General features: G+C 34.2%; 1 protein-coding gene across 7 annotated transcripts in view; it reads right to left on the bottom strand.

The window, feature by feature from the left end:
• Positions 1-1,513: 1,513 nt before the first annotated feature.
• The window catches only part of LOC148598232 (exocyst complex component 3-like), a 36,621-nt gene continuing 21,167 nt past the window's right edge, over positions 1,514-16,967 (bottom strand). For 4 of the 7 annotated variants that reach the window (XM_088562323.1, XM_088562322.1, XM_088562320.1 and 1 more), the window contains 9 exons: positions 15,206-15,360; positions 14,060-14,137; positions 11,884-12,036; positions 10,898-11,006; positions 10,248-10,259; positions 6,866-6,949; positions 5,389-5,465; positions 5,134-5,149; positions 1,514-3,452 (listed from right to left, as the gene is read on the bottom strand). In XM_088562323.1, the coding sequence (XP_088418449.1) occupies positions 3,372-3,452; positions 5,134-5,149; positions 5,389-5,465; positions 6,866-6,949; positions 10,248-10,259; positions 10,898-11,006; positions 11,884-12,036; positions 14,060-14,137; positions 15,206-15,360 (765 nt within the window). In that variant the 3' untranslated portion in view covers positions 1,514-3,371. Of the gene's footprint in view, positions 3,453-5,133; positions 5,150-5,372; positions 5,466-6,865; positions 6,950-10,247; positions 10,260-10,897; positions 11,007-11,883; positions 12,037-14,059; positions 14,138-15,205; positions 15,361-16,967 lie in introns of all 7 variants that reach the window. The other 3 variants (XM_088562317.1, XM_088562319.1, XM_088562325.1) reach the window with 3 other exon arrangements.

The raw sequence follows: 16,967 nt of genomic DNA, 5'->3' as shown, positions 1-16,967 counted from the left end.
CCACATTCTCCAAAGAAGAGATTAGGGAAAACCATAAATCTGTGCTTTCCTGTTTTTGTCTGTCTACCAAGGAAGATGATTGTGATTTATCGTCTTATGTACTGGATTACTAAACTCCACAAGAAGCTATACAAACAAGTTTCATATAATAGCATTAAAACCTATAAATTTCAACACTGTATACTCCTATTAACCATACTCAGTTCAAATCCCGACTTAAAAACATTATACATCGTTGTTTTCCCCCAAAAAAGATGGTGCACCTAGATACAAATATATAGTTCTTGATAGAGATTCCTCATACTTTGTAAGAAATACTTCCAAATCATCTTCCAAGTATACAGAGGAAGATGTTTACAAAATGCTGGAATTTTTAATTGACAACATATTTGCCCAGTATGATGGACGTGTTTTTCAACAAACAGTCGGCATTCCAATTGGTACAAATTGTGCTCCTTTACTTGCTGACCTTTTTCTTCACTCTTGTGAGGCTGACTTTATAGCTGATCTGATCCAAAAGAAAGAATATCGTTTAGCTAGATGACGTATTATCTTTAAAAATCCTAATTTGGGGTATTTGATACATCCCATCTGCCCCAATAAACTTGAGATAAAGGATACTACAAACACTGTGAAGTCAGCCTCATATCTTGACCTACACTAAGAAATCGATGGTAAAGGAAAACCATTGACCAAACTTTACAACAAACGTGATGACTTTTCATTCCAAATTGTCAACTTTCCTTTCATCTGTTGCAACAACCCTTCAGCACCTGCATGTGGAGTGTTCATATCACAACTCATAAGTTATGCCAGAGCTTGCCCAAACTACGCAGACTTTTTGTATAGCGCTAGAACTCTAACAAATAGGCTTCTGGAACAGGGTTATGTTGCTACAAAAAGTCATCATGAACTTGTGGATCGTTATGGTGGATCCATCTGCACCATGCAATCTGATTTATTCAACAGGTCATAGTTTTCCTTTCCTTGTTTGTCTACCCTGGACTTGAATTTTTATGAGCAACTCGGTGGGTGTTTCTAGAAAAGAAGAGGATGCTTACCCTACTGGTGCACCTGGTCCATGCTCCCAGTTTTTAGTGGAGTCCGAGTTGCTCATTTGCTTTTGTTACTTTGTATGTATAATTTTAGTTACTCTAAGTTCTTTGTTGTGTATGACTGTTTTCCAAGTCTGGTCTTTGTCCCTGGATTACATTCTTTTGATTACTGCTATAACCTTGGTTCCGTTGAATACTCTTTGGCTAATCTAACGATTTTGAAGATATATAGGGGAAACTTCTGTCTGGTCCCTATGTCCTATTTTTAGTAACGGCAGCCATGTGTTTTAACAGATAAAAATTCCCATCATACAAAGTTTGGTTTAATTGATCAAGTAGTTTCAGAGGAGAAGAGTTTTGTAAAAATGTTCACGAAGATAGACTACAACGACCAATATCATGTGATGGCAATAGCTCACATGGACTTTCAGACAGGTGTGCTAAAATGAAATAAAATCTTCAAAAGCACATTTAGAATTTATTACATATAAAATTTTGTACAATATTGCACATAAACAGTAATGATGAGTTCGTCATATACATGTAGCACTCCAAAAATGTATATAAATGCTATAGATCATGATTTGAAAAATATTCAAGTACCATTCTGTGTAAGAACCAGGCAATGTGTGAAACATCATTTTTATCAATTTGGTCTTTGTTGCAGCAAATATATTCAAATCATCTAGAAAACAGCCAAAAAGCTATTAAAATTTCCTGAAACATCTTTGATGTAGATATTTTTTATGCTTATAGAAGGAAACATTGCAGGGAACTTTTCCTGTCATTTTTTTCATAATGCATTTTAACTAAATTTGACCTATCAATACAAAATGTAAATATTTTTTTCTTCACATTTTTCCTCATCCTTACACAGAAATGTACTGAAACATCGAAATTTATTCAAGTGTTCTCTTCTCCAAACATATGGGCACTTCATGGTTTAGGAGATGTACCAGGTAATAATTCAAAGAACTCTCAGGTTAACTTATTTTGAATAATGAAAGCTAATTTAAAATCTGTTGCAGCTATCTGCTTTATTCATAAAAAATCTTCTTTTAAATGATCTTTTGAACAGATAATCTCAGGTATTTTAAATATTAACATCTATTTTTGAAGATATTTAGGATTGAAAATAAAGATTTTTCCATCTCTGCATATCGACATGGTTTTCCCAATGGCTTTGGGTCAATTTAAACTCTCAGTTAACCAATCAAATTAGAGGTGCTGTCACACTGAAAATGAGAATTATCTAGGTTGATACTCTGATCTCAACTTTGCACACTTCAAAGTATATCCAATAAGAAAATATGTATCAAATTCAGTGATGACATGACCAGTAATTACGGTGAGTAGCAGTCTTTATAAAAAATAAGAGAGTAGATGATTCTTGCATGTTAAAAACCCACCAAATTCACTTTTATTTCTAATTCTGAAACACTTACAATGAACCAAATAACTAGTCTTACTTTGCCATTAGGTTGTTGAACTTTCGAGATAAAAATCATATAGATTGGATATTTAGGAGGTAGACCTAGGGTAAGGGACACAACTCTTAAAAATCATTGGAATGTTTGTATTCAGCATTTTACATCAATCTTATGTAAGCATCTAATTAACCAGGATTCATTTTATTCTGCTTCAAAGGAAAGCTTGAGAGGCTTTGGTGAAATTGAATATAATACAAATATATCACTAATTTCATGAGTTATGTCCCTTACCCTAGGTCTACCTCCTTAAATTGATACTTTGCAAGAGTTATTGTTCTTGATTTGGTTGATTGGAGTGAGAATTGAATTTGTGATTTCCTCAAAAATACAGATCTAAATACTGAAAGAACTATTGTTCTTCAAAAACATAGCACATGTAGATTGAAAAACCATTTTTTTTTAGGGGTTTTTCTACACTATACATCACCCTTACCATAGCCAAGGTCTGACTTTGATATGGACTGTTACTTAAGGAGGTTAACCTAGGGTAAGGGACATTACTCTTGAAATCAGTGATATGTTTGAATTATATTCAATTTCACTTAAGCCTGTCAAGCTTTCATTTGAAAGAGAATGAAATCAGTCCAAGTTACTTTGATGCTTACACAAGTTTGATGTAAAATGCTGAATACAAACGTTCCAATGATTTGTAAGAGCTGAGTCCCTTACCCTAGATGTATCTCCTTAAAACAGAAATTCAAAATATATATCATAGTATAAACATGAAAAGAATAACTAATAGACAGATAGCTGAAAAAAGTTAAATATCCCAATCTTTCTTTCATTGGTACACACAAGTAATTTTCTAAATCGTCATACATATAACCTATCCTAAAGCAAGCTGAGAAAATATTCCTTTTGGTTTGACTCTAAGTGGGTCCTCTTCTCCCATAATGTCCTGTACCATCTGAAAATAAATACAAGATGTTAATTGCTTTTGTATGTGTAATTGCATACAATTAAAGTATCTTTTATCCTACAAAAACACATGCCTCCAAGGTCTCCTAGTTCAAAGGCATATAATACCAACAAAGTTAAATGGATAGTAATAAGATAATTAATTGGAAAGAGTGGATAACCAAAATATGATCACGAGTGCCGAAGAAAGCCTATATTTAACGAGTTTGCGGAAATTATTCCGCGCACAAGTTAAATCATTATGCGTTCTTGGCACGAGTGATCATATTTTGGTTATTCATGATAACCAACTGATTATCCTATTTATTATATAGATTTCCTCCATTATTCATTGTTATTTTCAACACAAATTCAAAATTTTGTGAACGGCAGATTGATATTTGTGGTGTAATATTTTGGTGGGAGAAAGCGTGAGAGTGAAATTACCCAATTTATTTCACAGTGTGAATTATCGAAAAAATTTACACTGGGAACAATCGGTAAATCACTGCTATCTATATAATAATAAACTCAAAGTGATATGCACAACTACACATGTCCTAACTACCTACACAGTTTCATAAAATTAGAACCAGTAGATTAAGAGGAGGTTTGCATACAGACAGACAGTCTTCAATGAATGGCGACGAAACCTTCACACTAAAGGGCAGGCTTCAACTGGCCACAAAACAATATTATACACAGATACAATGAAATAATTGTCCCATATATTCCAGCATAATAACAGTAAATAGAGTCATTAAAATGTACAAATTCTTTATGATCTTTATCTTCTATTTATATATCATCCAACACTCTTTAACCAATGAAACCTCACATAGATGTCTGATCTATTTATACCCCCCTCCAAACCTCCACCCTAAATCTCTCTAGCCAATATTATACACGTGTCAATTCTAATCTATTTACATCTCCTTTATAAATTCGCTAATAACTATCTTTTGTTAATAAAAACTTCAAGTGCCTGACTTGGTTCTGACTTTATCATCACACCTCTAAGACTCCACACCTACTGCTCCCTAACCAATCCAAACTTTATCCATCTTGGTTCTGATCTATTTATATTTTCTCTCTAACTTTACCCCTTACTCTCTCTAACCAATTAAAACTGTCCATACCTCTCTAGATTCTGATCTATCCATATATTCTCTCTAACTCCATCTCTTAATCTCTCTAACTAATAAAAACTTCCTATACCTGTCCTGCTTCAGGGCTATTTATATCTTCTCTCTGACCCCACCCCTTTCTCTTAACCAATTAAATTGTCTGTACCTGTCTAAATTCTGATCTATTTATATCTACTCTGTTACTCCATCCCTTTCTCTAGCCAATTAAAACTTAAAATACCTGTCCTGCTTCCAATCTATTTATATCTTCTCTCTAACTCCACCCCTTACTCTCTTTATCCAATAAAAGCTTCCAATACCTGCCTAGATTCTGATCTATTTATATCTTCTCTCTAACACCACCCCTTACTCTCTCTCTAGCCAACAAAATCTGTCCATACCTGTCTAGATTCTGACCTATTCATATCTACTCTGTTAATCCACCCCTTTTTCTCTCTATCTAACCAATTAAATTGGCCGTACCTGTCTAAATTCTGATCTCTTTATACCTTCTCTCTAACTCCACCCCTTACTCTCTCTCTAACCAATAAAAATGTTCCATACCTGTCTAGATTCTGATCTATTTATATCTTCTCTCTAACTCCACCCCTTACTCTCTCTAACCAATAAGATATTCCATACCTGTCTAGATTCTGATCTATTTATATCTTCTCTCTAACTCCACCCCTTACTCTCTCTCTAACCAATAAAATATTCCATACCTGTCTAGATTCTGATCTATTTATATCTTCTCTCTAACTCCACCCCTTACTCTCTCTCTAACCAATAAAAATGTTCCATACCTGTCTAGATTCTGACCTATTCATATCTCCTCTAAGAGTGATCAGACTAATCAACTGTTCTGTTCTAATGTCAGGGTACTTCTTCACCAAACCCTTAAAATAAAAACCAATTCAATAACACTGCCTCCACCATTATGAATTATAAATTGCTTATTAATCAAATGTATATACAATTTTTATTTTGTATTGAGTAATTGCACTATCACAAACTTTAACAATTGATTGTGGAGCCTTTATCTTTAACAGTTATTGCCCAAGGTCTTTGGGATTAAGTACTGTAAACGTATTAATTTTTGCAGTTGTCCATTCTTTGCAAATTCTGATACGAGGAGGAATGACCTGGCCAGCGAAAGCTATATTGTATATAGCCTAGCTGGCCGAGTGGTCTAGGGCGCTGGACTTTGTGCAGGCAGTGTTGCCATAGATGTCACAGCTGTACAAATTTGACAGTTCTTACATCGTTGGGAATTTTTCAGACCTTTCTATACTTTTATATATTTTCCCTGTATCAATTTGATCCAATGGAGCAGTGTAGCGAATAGAGTCGTCACATTCTGAGACCTTTGTATAATATTGATTCGTTGTGACATGCATCATTAATTTGATCCTCTATCCTACATAATAACATCTAAAATGAACTGTCCCGTACTACCATAAATCGTGTACTAAGTTACAGCCCTAGATTAATCCTACAAGGAGAAATGACCCGGCCAGCGAAAGCTTTATTTTTATATAGCCTAGCTGGCCGAGGAATCTAGAGCACTGGACTTAGTGCAGGCGGTGTTGCAATAGATGTCACAGCAGTACAAGTTCAATTCCAGCAGAGGGAACGACCAAAAATTTGCATCGCAAATTTGACAGTTCTAACATCGTTGGGAATTTTTCAGACCTTTCTATATCTTCAACTGAAGCATATTTTACTTGCAAAAGCCTACAGTGACAAGGAATTCACCCTCAGTGTAGATCAAATGAAAATGCTGGAAAAGAGCAATATAAGAGCATTCATTATCTTATAAGACAGCATAGAGATATCTCATACTCAAGGAAACCTCAAATGCACTTTCAGATGTATCTGAAATGTGAAAAAAAAACTTGATGATAGCATTGAAGATAACACAGATGACATTTTGTATTCACCATAATTTTGTAGGATTACACTGAAGATATTTTGTACTCACCACTTTATGTGATTACATTGAAGATATTTTTTACTCACCATAACATATTCTGATAAATTGAAGATATTTTGAGCTCACTGTAACTGTGTGTGGTTACCATGAAGATTGTTTGTACTTAATATATCACCCAATGATAACACTGAAAAATTGTACTCACCAAAATTTTCAATGCTAAGTTGAAAACCTTTTGTATTCACTGTAACTTCCAAAAACATTTAAGACCATCGTTACTCACCATAAATGCAAAAGATAGTACAGAACATTGTTGTACTCACCATAACTTTGAGTTATTTTATTCAAAATTGCTGTACTCACCATAACTTCCAATGATAACATTGAAGTATCTCGTAGTTTCAGGATTTCAGCCAGAGCTGGTAGTGCATGGAATACATTCTCTGTCTGAAACAGAAAAAAATGAAATACAAAGGATCTACACAAAGGATGGTAAACATATCTTTAAATCTGAGAACAAAAAATGTTTCATATAAAAAATGATGTCAGAGATCACCAACCTAATTTTCTTTTTAATAAACCATTTTATGGAAGACCAACTAGCCTTAGCATTCACTAAAACTCTCAATTAGGTCTCAATAACCACTTCCGGGTCAAATGGCCATCCCCTTATGTAGTACAAAAACACACTGAACCTAGTAAGTGCACTATTTGTGTGTATTATGATTAAAAGTAGTCAAAATAAAGCTGAGAATGTGTACTTTAAAATCATATATGTAATTAACTACAAAAGTGTATGAATATTGTTTACATGTGTGAGTAATTTGCCTCCATGCTGTCAGTTAGCAGAACAGGTAAAAATGTGGATTTTCAGTATTATTTATTCAAGTAAATTTTGTGAAGAATTTCTACAATCATCATACCATTAGCATATTGATTTTGGAAGCCTTATTTCCAAGCTTTGCAACAGTATGCAACTTTAAGATGTCATTTGTCCTGGGAATTCACAGTGAGACTTTGAAAATTACTTTTTTAACGTGTAAAGTAATGGAAACGTTAGAAGTGGTTAGTGAGACCTTAACTAGCACATGAAGCATGTACACAGTTTTCAGTATCTTATTTAAAAACTTATGCTGTTGTTCCACAACATGTTTATTTAGTTTTATTGAAATATAAGAAATGAAAAGAAATGACAACTTATATAACGACATCTAGATTACGTCCATTTCTCTTGTTTTGATTAGAAATTATAAAAAATATTGTGAAAGTACTTTAATTCGTGGATACCAATTTTCGTGGATTATAGACAAAACACAAGTTTGTGGATTAATGAATTCGTGGTTTTGAAGTTTTCAGTATACACATCAATGGGATTCTTCTTTTTGTTGGGAACCAAACTTTGTTGTTTGGCCGCCCTACAAAAAAAAAACATGAAATTTGGCACCCCACAAACAATAGTACTTTCACAGTAATGAAACTTTTAACCTTACATTTTGATTAGAAATAAAACTTTTAATTTAATAATATCATACAAGAGAAGAATGGGCCATTCTTATTGGACAAATCATGGTCATGTGGTGTTCATTAATGTGTGTTAAATTCCACACAATGATGCCATTGCACAAATACACAACTTCAGATTCTTAAATGAAATAAACACACTATTTGCTCATGTACATGTAGAAGGCATTTTCAATATTCCTTGGGCAGACAATTCATGATGATAATACCCTCTCCATTAAAAAAAAAACTACTGTATAAAGCAGGACTTAAGTACACATCCATGTAAGAATTCGAGAGATGATGATGCAATAAAAAGCATACCTGACAAAAATTATACAATGCAGTGCAAAGATAGCATGGTGTAGAGAGATCATTTTTTACATGTAATATGGAAAGAAAAAAAAACATTATGATTAGCATTTCAAGTTTTCATTGATTGAAACTTTCTTCACCTTCCTATTTGTTTATTATAAAATACATAGGCTTTTTACGGTAGTGCATTTAAGTGTCAGTCTCTATACGAATCAGGCAGTGGTTGAAATATGGTTAAAAAAAACCCCACCATTTTTAAGTTAAATTTGACTATCTGTACCATCAGAATTAAGGAAAAAAGTTATAGTTGATAAATTGAGTTATAATTTCATTGATATGCACTGGAATTGAACATTTCAAGGGCAGGTAACTCATGTCAAAAACATCATGTTTCTAACATTGCATTAAAAACCTGAGCAATATTGTCAATTGGTTTTTGACATGCATTTTTTGAATTTTTCACATTTTGCCAGATCCTTACAAAAACTGATACTTAAGCAATAAAAAATGTCCACATATTTATGTATTGCTGTTACTGTTGGACTAGCCCAATCCTTACAAGGATGTGTAATGCCCTAAATGCACCGATTTAGACTTAAGAATACTGTTATATCTCTGGTTTCAATATGGCTTCACAACAGTAAAGAAGATTAAGACATACAGGACATTCAGGGATGATAAAGATGACTGCAGAGAAGAAGTATTTTTCATAAAACTTAAATGGCTGCATCATTTCCTGTACAGCAGTATTTCAGAGATCTGGCGACAGAACATATAAATCATTCAAGTCCAAGAATACTCTTATCAGTTTGTGATATCCATTCGCTATCATTTTAGGTACCCAATGATATTTTTCATTGAATAGTTTTATTCTGGGCCAATTGGGTTATTCTCCTCCTTACAAAAATGTAGAATCCCTAAATTGCTCCTGCCTAGAGGCTTACACAAAGACAGAATGAATGATGCCCCCTCCTTGAATCTTGTGTGATATATTTTCATTGTGTGTAACCCCTTCTACTACAGGCAATATGTGAATGATAACCCTCATTATAAAATATACCCGCTCCCATAGAGATGATATTTTTATAAAGAGGCACAAGTTTCCAAGGCATTGTGTTAGCACTAATTGGCTTGAAAACTATCCAATTTAGAATACCGACTTGTTTTCAATTAACCTTTATATACCAGCATTCTCTAACTCTACTTCTGGGTGTCTGGTACATCACTGATGACAAACCAGATGGTAACAACCAATAATAAAACACAAATCTGTGATTCAAGTAGAATGCACCATATACTGCAAATCACACCAGGTCTATTCCAAAGTCTGAGAATTACTAATTTACAATAAGAACTTCTCAAACTTAAGCAATCATTCAAGAAGAGGGCCCAGTAGGAAGTTTCATATGACATGCAAATTTTACTCAAAATACATTGTTCTACAGAGGTCTATAAAAAGACAGGCCCCAGTGCCACAAAAGTTAAAAAAAAAACTTAAGTCTGAGAATATTCTTAACTTCTATGGTAACTCTAATCAAAGTCTTTGAAATTGATGATGTCACAAATGGTTAAGAATTTTCTCAGAGCAGTAATTTCGCAAGTTTAATGGTGCTGGGGTCGGAAAGATAGCAATATTTATTACATGGAATGTCAGGTTGAACACTGAAACATACAATATAATACTGGCCCTGGCACCACAAATGTTAAAAATACTAAAGTCTGAGAACATTCTGAACTTCCATGGTAACTCCATCAAAGTATTATAACTTGATGACATCACAAAAAATTAAGAATTTTCTCATGCAGAAGTTTTTTTTCAAGTTATGTGGTGCAGGGGCCTGATTGAGGCCATGCAGAAGTTTATAAATGTTGTACATGCACATGTGTACAATGAACTTATTACAGAGAGCACAACAAAATATTAACTTACAGAATCTTGTGCCTAAAATTAGGTAATTATCAAAAACATATAGAAAATAAATTATTTTTGTACATTGCTCTTACACTAGAAACATTGTTAGCAGGCTTCCTAGAGAATATTCTTGCTCCCAACTTAACTGGACGCTGATTATGTTAAATCTAATACCATATTAGCAGATAATTTTGGTCTATTTCAGTAGTCTGTCTAAAAGTGCCAAAATGAATTCCACAAAAAATTTCTTTGGCTGATGTACTTTGTGCACCACTTATAATGCGCCAAAATTAGAAACTCCAAAATTTTTTATATGCTTTTTTGCTTCCAAATTGCCAAAATTTCAACCTGCCAAAAAAAAAAGACAAACACCATATGGTTATAGATTAGCTACCTTTGGAAATGTCTTTCTTCGATTAATAAATATTAACATTTGATACCCAAATATAAAAAAAAATACATGTAGTTTCAACAAAACCCATTTAATGGTTGCCCTTTCAAATTGTTTGCAAGCATCTTTCAAAAATTATCTATCCTCGTGCTACGCCTTCATATACAGTTAAAATTTTATCTTAATCACTAAAATATTGATGTAAGAGCACATCATTCTAAAGCCTAAATTAAAACTCCGTATACATCGCAACTTAAAAAAAAACAGTACTACTAACCACTTTAGATGTTCCATATTTTTGGAACAGTTCACCAAGCTGTGTTCCTTCCCTTACCAACTTCTCTGCAGCTGATTTTCTTTCATCATAGTTTTTGAACTGTAGTTTCCTTAAAAAAAAAACAGAATATTGTACCAAAGTAAAAGTAAAGAGATCGCAATTGTGAACAAATATGACGAGAATGGATATGGTGAATATGTCAAAGAGACAACAACCTAAATGGGATGAAAAATCTCAGCTCAAGGCGACCCATGGATCTTCAATAAATGATGAAGAACCCTTAAACAAAAGAGCAGAGTGCAGCTGGTACAAAAACAACATTATACACAGGTACAGTGAAATAGTTGCTGTTATAAAGCCAAGAATATAAAAGTAAACTGAAAATGAAAACAAAAACAGAAAGTTGTGGTTGAATTTTTCAAAAAATGGATCCCACCATATGACAAACCTAAAGGAAGAATGTGGCTAAAAATTTGAGCTGCTGTGATGAGTAGTTAACGAGAAAAGTGCTGCATTTTGTTTCCAGCTGTGGCCACAAGATAAATGAGACCGTAAATTTAAAGCCTGTTGATGTTTCTTTCCTGTTTATGATGATTGTCTACTAATCTGTTGTTGTAAATTATGTTTTCATTGAACACTTTGGCATTCAATTTGCAAGATTTAGCCACATTTCAAGCTGACCTTGTGAGTTGTTTTTAAAATTGAAAAAAAAAAAATTTCATCCTTCTCACCCTATTTTATTCAAAGAAGTGACGGGAATCACACATATTATTTTTGGCCTCTACCACTTCAGCATTGAAGTGTGGCTTCAGACCTAAAACTCATTACTATAGCCTCATGTGATACAGTTACTAACTTGTTAAACAAAGCCTTCAGATATTCAAAAAGTACTCTATTTTGTCCGGCCTCTATGACCTCTGCATTAAAGCACAGCTTTAAATGACAAAGTTGTTACTATAGACTGCCCATGTGGCACAGTTACTTACTTGGTAAACAAGGCCTTCAGATATTCCAGAAGTACTCTCTTCTGTCCGGCCTCTACAACTTCTGCATTAAAGCGGGGCTTTAGATGAACAAAGTCATTACTATAATCTGCCCATGTGGCACAGATAATATCCACAGAATGGGATCCTTGTAACCTGTACAATAAAAATAAAAATTGTATAATAATTCTGTTTTCAAATTTTCATGGTTTCAGCGTTATCCCATATCGATGGATGTTCTGAAGCATGATTCTGTTGAAAGTGGCATACTTTGGAAATGATGTATATAGTTAGAACATGATTGTTAGAACATGGTTGTTAGGACATGATTGTTAGGACATGATTGTTTGGACATGGTTGTTAGGACATGGTTGTTAGGACTTGGTTGTTAGAACATGGTTATTAGGACTTGATTGTTTAGACATGGCTGTTAGGACATGATTGTTAGGACTTGGTTGTTAGGACATGATTGTTAGAACATGGCTGTTAGGACATGATTGTTAGGACTTGGTTGTTAGGACATGATTGTTAGAACATGGCTGTTAGGACATGATTGTTAGGACTTGGTTGTTATGACATGATTGTTAGGATATGGTTGTTAGGACTTGATTGTTAGGACATGGTTGTTAGGATGTGGTTGTTATGACATGATTGTTAGGACATGATTGTTTGGACATGGTTGTTAGGACATGATTGTTAGGACATGGTTGTTAGGACTTGGTTGTTAGAACATGGTTGTTAGGACTTGATTGTTTAGACATGGTTGTTAGGACATGATTGTTAGGACTTGGTTGTTAGGACATGATTGTTAGAACATGGCTGTTAGGACATGATTGTTAGGACTTGATTGTTAGGACATGGTTGTTAGGTCTTGGTTGTTATGACATGATTGTTAGGACATGATTGTTAGGACATGGTTGTTAGGACTTGATTGTTAGGACATGGTTGTTAGGACTTGGTTGTTATGACATGATTGTTAGGACATGATTGTTTGAACATGGTTGTTAGGACTTGATTGTTAGGACATAGTTGTTAGGACATGGTTGTTAGGACATGATTGTTATGACATGGTTGTTAGGACTTGGTTGTTAGAACATGGTTGTTAGGACTTGATTGTTTAGACATGGTTGTAAGGACATGATTGTTAGGACTTGGTTGTTAGGACATGATTGTTAGTTTGTTTGTTTGTTTGTTGGGTTTTAACGTCCGAGCAGCAATATTTCAGCTATATTCAGACAATGAACATGAAATGGATGATAAAATGAACATGAAATGAAAAAAAAGGATGGGTAACAAGGATAATAGGGTCAACCAATTTTGACTGCCACTGGAAAAAGGGGGATGGGTAAGGTCGGGCAGTTTAGCCTCCTGTGGCGGAGCGCAAAGGTTCCTACTCCTATCGAATACCACAGCAGGGTTCTTTAACGTGCGAGGAACGTGGCATCTTTCCCAACACGGTGCACCACTATGGTTTGCGGTCAGGTTTTCCATATTATAGCCTGACAACCCCAGCATGTAACACGCCAGGGGTACCCCATTCCACCACCTGGGGCACACATCCCAGTGGCTCTGTGGGCAGAGCGCCTAGCCCCCGGCTAGGGTTCTGAGCACTATTTAGTTGCCTTATACGACAAGCTTAGCGCTGCTGCAGGCCTATTCTTTTAACACCCGGACCTGCACGGGGCGACATGATTGTTAGAACATGGTTGTTAGGACATGATTGTTAGGACTTGACTGTTAGGACATGGTTGTTAGGACTTGATTGTTAGGACATGGTTATTAGGACTTGATTGTTAGGTTATGATTGTTAGGACTTTATTGATAGCACATGATTGTTAGAACTTTGAACCCAGATGCACAGCAGTCTTAAACATTCAAACTGGACAAGACATTAGCGATACAACAACATGGCATTGCACTTTTCAAGAAAGTTGAATTTTTTTTTGTACAAATAGCATGAATAGCTCCATCCATTATAGGCAAAGTCTAAAATCATATTAGCAGAATTCAATAAATATGCACGAGTTACTTGTAGTCCACTTTTGAAGAAGGTGGAACTACACCTGAAAGGTTTCAAGAAGAAGTCTGTTTTTCACTTGTTTAGAGTTCATACTGGTTTGTTTTACATCTCCAGACAGTAGGCAGTTTTTTCATCAAATATTTGTCTAATATGACTCACCATGATCTACTGAAAATTTCCTCTAAACATTTACTGTTCTTCAAGTCAATGAAAACCTCTTCAATAATAATGGAAGTCCTGCAATTATACATAAATAATTATCCATTACAATACAAAAATCTTATGAAACAGCATGTGAAAGAGTAATCAAGGGAACCAAGATTATAGCGGTAATCAAAAGAATATAATCCAGGGACAAAGACCAGACATGGAAAACAGACACATACAACAAAGAACATAAAGTAACTAAAATCATACATACAAAGTAACAACAGTAAATGAGCAACTCCGACTCCACTAGAAACTGGGAGCATGGACCAGGTGCACTGGTAGGGTAAGCGTCCTCTGCTTTTCTAGGAACACCCGCCGAGTTGCTCATAAAATATACATTACCATCTGTGATGTCAAATATAATCATGATAATGAATGTCACAATTGCAAAAAATTGTGACATTTTGTCATGACTAAGTACGAGATTGAAATTCATCAAACTGGAAAAAATCAATAATATACCGTTATCAACAAAATAAAAAAAAATTCTACTGCGCATCAAACCTTTAGAAGTTTTGTAAATCTGTCCAAGTGCTGGCAGATATTTTATGCTTTACAGGATGTAATGTCCTCGCTTCAAATTAAGTCAAATACATATAACTCCTCAGTTCAATTATCTTCCTTTGGAGTCCTTTGAGAGGAACTTTATTCCTGCATGCACATCTACATATAATACCCAAGTTTCATCAAAATCCCTTGAGAGGTTTAGGAAGAGTTTCACTTACAAGAAATATGGATAGACAGAAATGGTGGTTCTTACAAACTAAATACATGTGTTTGTGGTGGTACAATTACTAGCTATTTTAGTTTTTGGTATGACGCAGCAGGGGATTGAACATACGACATTCCGTACTTGTTGCTAGCAAGCATACTTCCAGTAGACCACTAAGGTAGTATCATTGTTTATAATGACCATATTTCAATGATTTTCATGGTTTGATATAGTGCTATTCTAAAAATGAATATGAAAGGAAATGAAATAATATTCTTTGAAAAAAATTCAAAGGCAATTCCTCAATATAGATTTTTATTGTCTCTCCTTTGAAAACACCAGTTGATAGATGGTTAATCAACTGAACATTGGAAAAAACCTACCCCATTTTGGCTATCTTTAGGAATGTATCATTAAGCATTTGAAATCTGTCCTTGCGTATGTTTTCTTCATCTTCTTCAAAATCATCTTTCAGATATTTGTTCCTAAGTTGTTTCATGTACTCTCCAAATGACAAACAGTTATTAATGTTAGCAATCTGTAATACATGAAACATGAATGATAACAGGTCCAAACCTGCATCAAATGTCGAATGTTCATCAACAGGTCCAAACCTGCATCAAATGTTGAATGTTCATCAACAGGTCCAAACCTGCATCAAATGTCGAATGTTCATCAATAGGTCCAAACCTGCATCAAATGTTGAATGTTCATCAACAGGTCCAAACCTGTGTCACTGTCAAATGTTTGTCAACAGGTCCAAACCTGCCTCACTGTCAAATGTTTGTCAACAGGTCCAAACCTGCGTCAAATGTCAAATGTTCATCAACAGGTCCAAACCTGAGTCACTGTCAAATGTTTGTCAACAGGTCCAAACCTGAGTCACTGTCAAATGTTTGTCAATGTTTACACATTAACAATACATGTATAAAGTAGCAGTCTTTGTAAGAATCATGCAAAATCTAAAAAATGTGATACACCCCAAAAAAGGCTACATATTTTCATTCTTGTAATTAAGTTGTTTTATGGGTCTATATTATGAAATGTGTAATTATTCATTCAAATCTGCCTGCTCTTAAGAGATAATCAACATTAAAAATCCAATAGATTCTTTTGTATTTGAGTGTCATTTACAGAGTTACCTCCCTTAATTTTGAATTCTTCAGTGCATTCTATACATTTTTTTATCTCCTATGAGCATGGTTATACGAAAAACTACATGTTAATTTCTGTTTACTAAAGCATTTTAAACAAAATATCAAAAATAAAAATTTGTAGGCTTTCCAATCATGTATCACATTTTGCATGATTCTTAGCTGGAGTAATACTTAACACTGTAATTATGGTTCAATACTTGTTGAGCTATACACTATAAGAAGTATGTACCATTAAGAATGATGGATGCACATAATTGGTCAGCTACTATACCTATTTTCATCTTAAGAGATGCAAATAAAAAATATAGATTGACATTAAGTATTGTAAAATGAACATCCACTGTAAAACATTATCAATTTCCAAGAAATATTACAGAATATAAGATCCTGCGGAAATCTGATTATAATATTTCTTCCTAAAGGAATAAACCTTATATAACCAATATTCCCAAAGGAATTTTCATTAAAAAATAACCGATAAGAACTATTATAAGGAACAAAAATACATTGACATCTGTTTGGAGCTTGTGAAAACAGGAGCTTTGATTCCCTGACTGACCTACCATGTGTATTTCATTCATAATTAAAGCAATTTATACATCAAGGCACTTCTGCATTTTCAAAGCCAGTTTGGTAAAGCATATGCCCACAAAAAAAAACTTTCACCAATTCAAATGCTTAATAAATTTTCTTATGAAATATTGAGCAAAAGAAGCTTAGCTCCAGTGATAATTTGCTGAAATGTAGAGAAATTTAACCCTTTTTTTTATCATATTGACCTACAGGCAAAAACTCAAGTATCCAATGAAATTTTGCAACCACAAAAATTGATACCCACGAAAACAAGGGATCTGTGTGCTACTACTCACTGAGTACACCCTTGTTTTCCCCCCAAAATGTATTCTTCCTAAAGTCAGTAAACAGGAAATAGTTATTCAACAGGACAAATTGGTAATAACGGAATGACCACTATCCGAGGCTGCATACC

Source organism: Perna viridis, chromosome 14 (genome assembly GCF_037379345.1).
Source record: "Perna viridis isolate PV_CMFRI_1.1 ecotype Kerala chromosome 14, ASM3737934v1, whole genome shotgun sequence".
Lineage (NCBI taxonomy): Eukaryota > Metazoa > Mollusca > Bivalvia > Mytilida > Mytilidae > Perna > Perna viridis.
This window is presented reverse-complemented; position numbering and strand designations above follow the sequence as displayed.